At 46.7% G+C, this 11,624-nt stretch overlaps 1 protein-coding gene across 1 annotated transcript; it reads right to left on the minus strand.

Moving 5' to 3' along the window:
• Positions 1-530: 530 nt before the first annotated feature.
• On the minus strand, positions 531-9,577 carry flrt2 (fibronectin leucine rich transmembrane protein 2). The gene is made up of 2 exons (XM_079290573.1): positions 9,171-9,577; positions 531-6,953 (listed from the first exon to the last, which is right to left on the minus strand). The coding sequence occupies exon 2, from the start codon at positions 6,513-6,515 to the stop codon at positions 4,524-4,526; it is 1,992 nt and encodes a 663-aa protein (XP_079146699.1). The 5' UTR covers positions 6,516-6,953; positions 9,171-9,577; the 3' UTR covers positions 531-4,523.
• Positions 9,578-11,624: the final 2,047 nt, after the last annotated feature.

Consider the following 11,624-nt stretch of genomic DNA (forward strand, 5'->3'; position numbering starts at 1 on the left):
ACACCCTCCGATGTTTCAACAAAAAACCTGTGGTTAATTGTTGTAGTGAATTAGGTTTGGGCTAATGTGGGTTTTTTAGCGGGCTGGAGGTTGCAGAGGCAACACTGGGATGTGGTCATGGAGAGGACAAAACGTTGGACTTTGGTAGAACACGAGGATTTGGAGAAAGAGTCTGGGACTTAGTTGTGCCTTACAAGTAGAATCAGAGATCTCGTATCTTGGATTTTCCCCAGCTGAACGCTAAGCTGCGCTTGCTAGGCTAAGATGTCTCAAGCTTGCTGTATAGAAATAAGAGGATAACTTGGCGTGGTACGGCACACATCTCTGATCCGAATAACTAGAGTCTGACCCAAAATAGATTGAGCCAGGCCGTGTTCATCGACAAACTCTCTCCTCAAATAGCCGAACATCTTGCCAGCGCACAACACCAATATGTAAAGGTCAGAGAATGTAGGATCGCTCATTAAAGCACAACAGAATACAAACTTTCATCTCCGTGTCTAAAACAAAGAAAGAGTGATCGCTCAAATCCAATGGCTCTTTTATTTTCAAAAAGCTTCACTTAAGTATTTACAGTTTGTGCAAAAACATTTAAAGGTTTTTCAAGGACTTTACATTGTAAGTTCAACCTCAAGGCACATACATGGAACAACATCAATACTTCATCATGAGAACAGAAATTTAACTTTGGTTCCTAAGAAAAGTTGGTGTGGGTGGCTAACGTGACACTGCAGCTTCTCGATGACACGGCCGCTTCACATGCACTGTAAGTCTCCAGCCTTCCCCCTCTAAACCTTTCTGTCCGCCTGCTCATACTCTACCAAAAACCACCACTGGCTGGTTGCTTGATGAAAAAAAAAAAAAAATGAAAGGCTATGAAGCTAAATACAGTACATGCAAAACCCCTTTGATGAATGTTACTGATGGATATTAGCAGTGAAGGTTTGGCCTGCAGGAAGAGAAGACGACTTTAAGCATCTTCAACCACTCGGGTTTTCTTTGAGTTGACCTCTCGGAGATTAAACATGATTATTTCAGCGTGATTCAATAAGCTTTAAGGGAAATGACTTGGCCCTCTGAAACAGTAATAACCTGACGCTGGCGGTCTGTGACACATTTTGTGTGATTCCATCGGTCACGCCTCCGCGTTCTTTCATCAAGCAAATAGAAAATTAAGAGTAATGTACGCTGCAAAAGAGCCACCGAAGCTCCCGTCTGACTGAATGGTTAGCCGTGCACGGCGTAGGGTCTGGCTCTCTGGATGAACAGTCTCTCATTAGCTACCGTGCCTACACGCTTGGTGTTGTTCTTCCTGTTAATACTGTTATAGTCGCCGCCAACCACGGCTGCAAAACCTTGGAGAAATGTGCTTTCTTTTCAGCGTTCTCGTCGTTGTCTCATTCTTTCTTCCTCCCACTGAAGCGCTCTCTGAGCTAATCATTTAGGCCTGCAGAAAAGGTAAGGCAAATCTCTGTTACACATTCACAGACGGGGGGGAGAAGCTATATGTTGTAACAGTTTGAGACCCCCCCCCCCCCGCTTTGATCAGCATGGGACTACAAATAGGGCTTTCATCTCCAACGAAGAATACTAAATAATATTTGATGTAAATGTTGAAGTGTTTCTGCGTGGGGTTAGGGTCAGCTGTGGGTAATAGTAGAAAAAGGTTCAAATTAAAAGTGGAGATGCTTTGATAACCACAGAAGATATTAACAGTAATAAACCCAATCTGAACATATTGAAGTACTGATTCGTTAAATCTGATTTGCTGAAAAGAGAAAGTGAATGTCATCTGCCATTACGATCACTCATTTTGTCAACGCAAAACAACTTATTTTACATTAACACTTATTTTTCACTGAAAGGAATAGGTTGACAGCCAAATATTTCATTAAGATACATCACATGTCTGTACAATAAATATGAAGCTACCACCAGCAGACAGTTAGCTTAGCTTAGCATAAAGAAACGGCGGGAAAAAGGTAGCCTAGCTATGTCTAAAGGAAACTCAACTCGCTCACACAATATATGTCGTTTGTTTAAGCCATACAAAAAACAAGGTGTAAAAGTGACACTTTGTGCTTCAACGGCAGATTTTCATAGCTTTGGACGGAGCCAGCTAGCTGTTTCCCGCAGTTTCCAGTCTTAATGCTAAGCTAACCTCACGAGCTGCTATTAATAGCTTCATATCTAGCATACAGACATCAGGGCGGTATCAATCGTCTCATATAACTCACAGCAATGAGTGAATGAGAGAATTTCCCAAAACTGAACTATTGCTTTCAATATCTTCTTGATTTTGTCTTTTCAACATGAACATCCAGCAAATAAATCTAAAATATGTCAGTTGTCTTGATGAAAACAAGATTTTAAGACATAATGTGACACTACATGATGTGTACAGATTCCATTCATTTACTGTTCAGAATGTTGTCTTAGTAGAGCACCGGGGCTGTGGGAGTCTGGCACCTCAAACTAAAGCCCAGGTGATGGTGATCGGAGCTATTGCTGGAATTACAGTAAATGCAGCTACTTTTGCGATATCCCGACTGCTGAGGTACATCCTCTCAGAGATACTCTGGAATAACTCCAGTACAAGCCCTTAAAAATCACTCCGTCTAAATTGTTGGGCCCGGTTTTGCGTCGGCTCTCTGCACGGCTGAATAATCTGTGCGTCTCGCAAAGAGTTAACAGACACTCTCGTCTCCCAGCATGAGCTCCGTGCAGCCAAGTGAAAATAAGGTCGACATATTTTCTCCCTTCTTTGGTCGAGGATCATGAGGAGAGAGGGAAAAGGGAGGGAGGGCTCTTTAAGCTTGGCCCCTCAAAATAAAATCTCGTCAAATCAAATCAAATAAAGTCGTCTTAAGAAGTGCATAATGAAGACTTCTCACTGCCACCTCGCATGCAAAGAGCTGCGGCCACAGCATACGTAGGAGCTGAGGGGCCGTGAGACGGACAGACAGTGAGGGGAGATGGGGTGAGGATCATCACTGATGATGTGAAGTGAGCGGCTGCATTGTTCAGGTGAGCGCACCATCAATGAAGAACAAAGGGGTGAGTGATGAGACGCTGGACGAGCTGCTCGGTCACAACTGTGCAGCATTGTGAGGATCATGTTGGGAGTTCCTCATTTATCACAGAGCCTAATGAACGCTGCCGGGCCATGGGCCAAATAAGTGGGTGTATGATTGTCATTATGTGTGTGCTTTCTCACAATTCATCACTCTCCAACCACACACACACACACACACACACACACAGGGAGGGACAGAGGCTTCCCCCTCATGACAGACCACAGTGGTGAAAATCCATATCATTCAGCCACCAAACACAGAACACTGTTGGTTTGAAATGATTCCACATCATTAAGTAGCCGGATGAGTAATGTCGTCTGGGTAATGGACTCCAGGGGAATGGTGGAGGTAAAGTGATCGATGCAGCTTTTGTTTTTGTCCTCCTCTCTGTCTGCCCTGCCCTCTGTTCCTCTGTTCCTCTGTTCCACACACGGCGCTGAGGCAAACTGCCCCCTTGTGGCCTCACTTGCCAAAACAGGGATACAACTAAAAAAGATGCAGAACTAATTTGGGAATTTCTTCAAAAGGATCTGCGAGACTCAGCACATCCATGCACCTCATTAGGGACAATAATCCTTTGTTCCCTTTTAAACTCGTGTTAGTAACTGCACCGCCTCACTAAAATGTGTTGAAAATGACATCCTTTTCCAGAGTTTTCCAAAAAAAGTGTCTCTCGTACTAAGCCCACCTTTGTTCCAACCAGGACAACAAAGACGCTTTTAGTCTTAAGGCACTTTTGGAAAATCTCAGTCGAGGCCTTTCAACAGCACCGATGACATTCTCCCAACTCAGCCGTCCACAATCCCTCACATGCGATCACCACCTCCGCTCATTTCCTGCCTGGCTTCCATTCATAAGAAAGTGCACTTCAGTCCTTTTTTACAACATACCACCAATGAACCAGTCCTATATTTCCAGAGAGCTCTAATCAGCACTGTTTGGATTTCCCCTGTGCTGTGTTGTCTTTACTACTGTTCTGTTGGACTGGGGAGTGTTCGCAGTGTTTCAAAGAGCAAAAAAGGCCATATTCTGCTTCTGTGGTTAGCAAAGGATCCCGGTCCTCTAAGCGCCCCAACATCTCCGAGGCTGACAGTCAGAAGCTACACCCAGGGTGCCGTGATTGTACAAATCCATGTTCATGTACAGTACTGACCATTAAAACAACTTTCAAAACCCTGCTGGTTATAAAAAAAGAAACATTTGTATCTCTTTTCTAAGAATAAAAAAGATAGCAGAGAATCCCACATTATTATCCACAGTATAAATTACATCGTAGACAGAAGTTGGAAATATATATAGTACAGTTATATTTCACTAGAATTTTTATGTTTTTTATTGTCTTCACAAACGGGGTGTGTGTGTGTATTTATGCATGTAATAAGTGTATCTATTATGTGTGTGTGTGTGTGTGTGTGTGTGAATGCCGCTGTACTATGTGCTGCTGCATCACGTGTGGCAGAACTCTGTACTGGGCACGTTGCTGCTCTTGCAGTAGGCTATGCTGTTGTTACTGAGGTGACAGTCTCTAAATCCGATGCCCCCGTTGGGCGTGTAGATGGGCTGGATGCGGAAATCTCCCTTGAGCAGCTGCTCATTGTTCAGCGCCACTATCTGGAAACTGGTCTCAGTCATTTCCAGAATGGAGTTATCCTTCTTGGTTCCGGCCTCGCCGTAGTCGTCTTTTCTCCTGCCCCGGTTGTATTTCCACTTGGCCGAAGACGAGCGGCTCTTCTTGTGCATGTGCCAGCAGAACAGGCTGAGCAGCGTAACCAGGATGATGAGCACCGCCCCGCCTATGATCCCAGCCATTAGCAGCGTGGAGTTGATGCTCTCCTGGGGAGCTTGCTCTCTGCCGGGAGGCTTGGTAGACACAACAGCCTTGGTCCTGGCCTCGGAGCATATAGTATCCTCTCCGGGCCTGTAGGAGTTAAGGGTGTCCAGAACGTGCACGCAGATCCGATACACGGATCGGGGCTCCAGGTTGGTGAGGCTAATGTGCCGCCGGTCACCGCTCACTGTCCTCTCCCGCATTCCTTCGTTTATTTGGCTTTGGCCCCTTTTGACCCAAGTGACCTTGTAGGCTGTGACGGTGAAGTAGGAAGCCCAGCTCACCTCGATGCTGGTCGAGTTGACCACTTGGAAGGAGATCTGAAGCGGGTCCTCGTAAGGAGGCAGGGGCCCAGGGGGGTTGTTGTGGACTGGGGGTAAGGGAGGGGAGGGTGAGTCAAGGTAGTAAGGGATGGATGTGGTGATGAGGGTGGAGGACATGGTGGTAATGGGGGTAATGGGGGTGGTTGTGGGTGGCGGAGGGGGAGTGGAGCGGAGGGTGGGCCAGGGCGGCTGGTCAGCTTCTACCGGGCACTCTATGATATCCAGCGTGAGCTCTCTGATTGCCATGCCACGCACCTTGTCCGGACTCAGGCAAACGAACCCCCGGGCGTTGATGGAGGTGGGCAAGGACTTGAGCCAGACCACCACCCACTTCACAGCACAGTCACAACGCCAGGGGTTATTGCGCACCATGAGATGCCGAAGGCTCGACAGGCCATCGAACACACCCTGTGTCAGAGTCCGAAGCTGGTTGCTGGAGATATCCAGTTTTTCCAGCCTGATTAGGTCAGCGAAGGCTGCCACGGGGATCTGGTTGATCTGGTTCTCCTGCAGGCTGAGTTTGACCAGTGACTGGCTGGGTAGGAGGGGAGGGGGGAAGGTGAGTGAATTGCGGGCCAGGGCCAGCTCACGGAGGGTTTCCAGGTCCTGGAAGGTCCCTGGTGCAATGCCCTCGTCCGTCAGCAGGTTCCCGTCCAGCAGGAGGCGCTGCAGGCGTGTCACATTCTGAAAGGCCTCCTCTGCGATGTAAGCTATGCGGTTTTCGTCCAAACGCAGCTCTTTCAGGTCCTCGGGGAGGCCAATGGGAACGCTGCTTAAGTGGTTCTTGGTGAGGAAGAGGAGTTTGAGGCTTATCGCCTCCCTAAAGGCCCCTTCCTCCACCCCCACTGTGGAGATGGAGTTATCATCGAGGTGCAGCTCCTCTAGTCGAGTCAGCTGGGCCAGGGCTGCCTTGGAGATGGTTTGGATATTGTTCTCCTGAAGATGCAGGACTCTGGTGTTTTTGGGCAGATTGATGGGAAACTCATCCAGCTGGTTGCCGTAGAGATACACAGTCTCAACAGTGGCCACATTGTGAAGTTCCATAGGGAAGCCAGCATTGTTTATCTGGTTGTTATGTAGGTAGAGGACCTTGAAGCCCTCCTTTATCCCAAGAGGCACTGACGTCAGGCTGCGTTCGTTGCAGTACACGAACGGCGTGTCACAACGACACTCTTGCGGGCAAGAGGCACCTGGGCTGAATTGCATTTGGAGGCTTAGGATGACAGTCAACCAACATTGCAAGAATGAAGTCCAATCTTTATTCCAGGGTCCAGCCAGAAACTCCATAGTGGAAAAACAAAACGGCAAAAGGGAAACTAAAAAAAAGAATTCACAAATATTAAAATCAGAAAGGCAATGATGTATATATCCACTAAAGACCTGCCCCACGAACAGTCCAACTAGGGGAGTTACGTAATGATGCAGTAATGCTGCAGTTAGCTGGAAAAGAAGGGGAAACCGTGGGAGTAATCCTGTAAATGCTAGTCCTCAGCTGAAAAATGGTGGTCTCATTAGTGGTGGCCAGTCCTCTGACTGACTCCATCCATGCTGAGACATCAGATCATAGCAGGACTCTTCACTCCTTGCTCCATGCAGAGCTCAGCCAGGGCCAATTTGAAGCCACGCAGTAGAGAGCCACTGCAGGCTCCACTCGCCTGTCTGTCACACACTGCTGGTCCCCGACCAGGGCAGAGTCCAAGGGGGGTGACATTTGGATCCAGAGACCTGTGGGAAAACAAAGAAATGCTGGATTAGTATATTTAGGGGTGGCCTGTTCTCTGGGCAAAAAAGGGAGGTGTCTATTCCCCCTGTCTTCCTCTGTCTCTTTATTTGACATACAAACATGCACACACACACACATACCAACTGTCTTTCCATCCCTCGCTCTCTCCCCCTCTCCCCAAAACACAAAGACAGAGTCACAAAACACATCGCTCACTGCAGATGACAAATTCTGCACCGGCTATTCAAAAAAAGAGTCTAACCATCTGATAAATATTCAGAACAGCTCTTGCACATCCGGTTTCACAGACATAAAGAAGGCTTTTATCCCGTCCGCTGTATCAAAGGAGGGAATAGAGCACTGCAAGGACACACTCACAGATTCACAGAGGTTCTGAGCAGCATCGACGCTGCTTAATGGAAAACATGCTAAAAACAGATAAGGCTAGTGAAGACATCATATCTGAGGGTGCCAACATGGATGCACAAGATGCTTCCTGGTGAAAAAGAAAACCCAGCACAGAGTACAAGTGACGACACTGTGGGTAGAGGTACACCACTAAACACACAAGTGCTTACAGTAAACAGAGGCGATTGTTTTGTCGGTGGCCTAAGGAGGAGCTCGTTATAACGTGTCGTCCTGAACACACCATCACCAAAATCCAGATTTAAGACTGTGAAGAGTGGAATTACAAAACAAAGGAGAGGCAATCGAGGAACGGGGCCGTGCATATCGGCTCAGGCTCTTAGCGGAGTGACATACATGAGCTGTCAAATGGAATGGGATTGGAGAATAATTCAGTCCCTCCACCTGCAATAAATGATCGATACAGGCTATTTTTCAGCATGGAGAGGCTTGTAGTAAAGCACAAGGCCATTGGATTACAGTACACCCCCAGATCCATCATTCCTAGTTTTATGACCCATCAAATACACCCCCTGCCCCACATAATTGAAAGATACTGCTTGTCATCGGTGGCTTTCAGCTTCCCTGAAGCTCCACCTTTAGTCGATGGTGAGCGACACACAATAACGGGAACCATGGGCTGAATGTTAAGCACAGGAACGGCCATGTAGGGTTCGTCAAGGAGCAGGAGTAGCCACTTAGTCAGAAAAGAATGAGTCATTTCAGATTTGTCATGTCTGGCAGCTGTAACAGGGAACTATATTTTGTAAAAAAAAAAAAAAAAGTAAAAAAGGAGAAAATAGTAAAGGATCTATTTGCCTTGGCCCCGTGCTGTGCGCTGATGAGATGGAGCCTGCGCGGGCTCTTTGTGGCAGAGACGGAGAAATCATTCTTTGACACACATCTGTGATCTACTTTTCTAAATTGAAAGAGCTCAATTTAATCAAATAAGCTTTATAAGCGACCACATGAGGCGATAAAATGTGCTGCCACAGCAGCAGAATCAACAGCAGAAGGCAGCAGCATCAAGATTATTATAGCTGCATAAATAAAATGTCACCAAGCATCCGAATAATAACCTAAAACAGCTGCAGATATCCAGTTGGTCTTCACTGGACAACACCGGACCTCATAAATGGTGCACATGGACAGATCAATGAGGGAGTGAGGGGCAGACTTTTCTCGCTCTTTTCTTTTCTTTCATTTTGATTTAATTTCCAGCCGACAGAGCACAGTGTCTCACCGCCAGATGAACGCTGAGATATGTGGCCAGCACAATCCGATTAGAAGTGGATTTAGCGACAGAAACGCAATTAAAAGTTTAAACTGGATCAGGTATTTAAGAGGCGATAAAGAGGCGGATCAGGTACTTCAAAGCCTGCCCGGTGAGCGGTGTTCATCTGAATGAATCATTTCAAAGGGAGAATTGAAAACCGTGCAGTGCATTGAGAGTGAAAGCCTCCCTTCAGAAAAAAAGTCCGGTTTTCTCTCGGGTGAAAAATGTGGAGCTTTGTAGTGCAGTAATCTTTAACTCCACGAAACGGCGAATTAACCTAAAATACATCGGCCAACCGCTTTAATTCATCTTTATGAATTGAAGATTAAATGTCAGTTTATATCTCTGACTGCAGGGCGCGTGGCGCTTCTGCTGGAAACATGCGTCGGTGTGTTTTCATAGGAGCTCGGTTATGATTTAAGAACATATTAAAAATGTCATTCAAAATGTAATTAAAAAAAACAAGTCGATTGAAAAGGCCTGTCATTTATTTCCTCTATTTCTCTCCAACTATGTTATTGGGAAACATCCACTGTACCTTTGGCGAGCCTTTATCCATTACAAAACCCGCTACCGCGTTCAACTTTTCCGCTTTCTCAGAGCCTCTGTCCTTCATGCGGTCCCGCTGTAAGCCCGCGAGTAACGCCGGTGCGAGTCGGTTCCGATGAGCAGCGTGAACCCGGTGGGTCTACGGAACAGCATATCTGCCCGCATGGGTCCCATCGGCGTCCGTCCTCACCGCTGTCCGCACTTTAGTTTGTGTGTAAGTGTGTGTGTGTGAGTGTGTGTGTGCGCGCGCGCGTATGTTTGGTTCTCCAGCTCCCGGGGCGATTCACAACGGAGCTCCTCCGCTTTTAACTCAACAACACCGTCTGAGGAGCGGCAGGGTGATCGCGCTCCGCCCGAACGGTGAGGACGCGCTCTTCGAAGTGTTCGCCACGGGCCATGTCGGCCAGCTGCGTCCGTCCGGAGCGCTGTGCAGTGCGGAGCTCAAACTTGCCTTTAGTAGCCTACCTACGCAGCTCAGAGCCGGACTCCCCGCGACTTGTTTTCTTAGATGGATCCAGTTGATAGTGCGACGTGTGCGCTCTGCTCACCTCTCCCTCTCTCTCTCTCTCTCTCTCTCTCTCTCCCTCTCCCTCTCCCTCTCTCCCTCTCTCTCCCTCTCTCTTTCTCCCTCTCTCTCTCTCTCTCTCTCTCTCTCTCTCTCTCTCTCGCGCTGTCTCCCCTCCTCCCCTCGTCAGAGTAAAGAATGTCTCCTCCAGCAGCTCCGTGATGGCTGTAAGCCACAGATCCTCCCTGCTGCCCTCACACTGCAGAACATAGTTTGTCTCTCACACACTGTATCCCTCCATGCTGTTTGCCCGGCCTACCTTTCCCCGCGACCACGTCCGAGCCTTCATTTGCATTTTAATCATAAAATCCAGGAATTCGGCTGAAAGTCACACTCTCAATGAAAACTCACTACAGGACAGACTCTTTTTCATTTCCCGTCTTATTTACTGTGACTGTAACGGCGGGGCCTTATTGGCTGCAGTTTTGCGGGGATACGTGTTGGGCCTGCCCCGCTGTAAGACACTCACCCCGGCTCTGTTTAATTAGCTGGATAATTATCGTCTTCACTTCCTGGACTTTCCTCCAGTGATTTGAAGCATTTAGACGCAGCCAAAGTGATTTCATCATGTAGTACTGATTCAGCAGTGCACCGCGGCTCTGCCCTCTTCAAGTCGCTCGCGCGTACGCACGCGCACATACACATTTGCCTTTATCTCTAAACCCATTGTTCAGCAAGACATCTAAAAACTCCCTTGTAGAACAGCATTTACATGTTTAAACACACACGCGCACACACACACACACAAATTAAAGTCAGTATATTTACATATCATTTTCGAAAAAATAACCTTACAAACGACAGGTTGAACTCATAAACAATAAAACACACACGTGCCCAATTTAGCTGTAGAATAATAGTTGTAGACTGATTGTATGACTCTTCTTCTACTTGTCCTGTTTGAGCATTTTATCCTGAATAAATGGCCGCTGCTGCTGCTGCTCGGTAAAAGTAGTCTTACTTTAAAATTCTCTCTTTCTCAGAAAGCTATGGAGTCCATGAGTGGCCATAGAGAGAACAAATAAATAAAACGAATCCAGATTTATTCATTTGTCATTTTTGACGTTTTGGTTAATTTGTGCAGTACATAGGTGTATATACAGAGAGCCAGCTGAACAGCCTTTCTCCCAGAAGCAGGAAGTGCAAGTTCAAGTCAGCATATTGCCGAAGATATAATCCACAAACTCTCCATAGACTCGTTAATTGCCTTTTATTAACAATAATCCTGTGCAAAGCAAGTGTTGTCAACATGACTTGATAACTCATCCCCAAGCTGAAGCTAATGAAAGAGTCTCTGTATCCAGAATAACTACAACCAAGGACAACCACAAGCAGGTGTCGGATGGCATCAATGACTTGGCCCTGTGCACTGCCAACATTATATCATTATTTAAATCTTGTCCATAAATGAATCAAACTATTTAATTAAACTGAAGCCATGAATTATAACTTGTGCGCACAAGGGAGCGCACAAGATTCCCAGGGAGTCAAATACTTACACTTTGCCACACCGCTCACCGTCTGATAGCGACACACAAGGCACCGTTTAGTTTCTTTATGAGACGCACCGGGCTTCGCAGTAGCTATAATGTAAACCTCTCTGTGTCAATGGTAGATGCTCAGAGCTAGTGCTTATAGAGTGTGGTGACAATAAAGAGTAATAGTCTACCTAGTGAGGGAAGCATAATTGGGACAAAAAACACACCCAGGAGGCCGCTGTGGAAGCATTATTGTTGTGTTTGTGTTCACAATGTTACGTTTCACTGAAATGTTATTTTAACCCAAACCATGATCTTTTCTCAAACCTAAGCAAGTGCTTTTGTTTGAATCCACAAAGTCAACCATGCGTTTACTGCAACCGTAGTGGAGCGTTATAGT

Source organism: Melanostigma gelatinosum (assembly GCF_949748355.1).
Source record: "Melanostigma gelatinosum genome assembly, chromosome: 19".
NCBI lineage: Eukaryota > Metazoa > Chordata > Actinopteri > Perciformes > Zoarcidae > Melanostigma > Melanostigma gelatinosum.

Excerpts from the sequence above, each read along its gene's own strand:
- flrt2 (XM_079290573.1), bottom strand. The coding sequence starts at position 6,515 with ATGGAGTTTCTGGCTGGACCCTGGAATAAAGATTGGACTTCATTCTTG.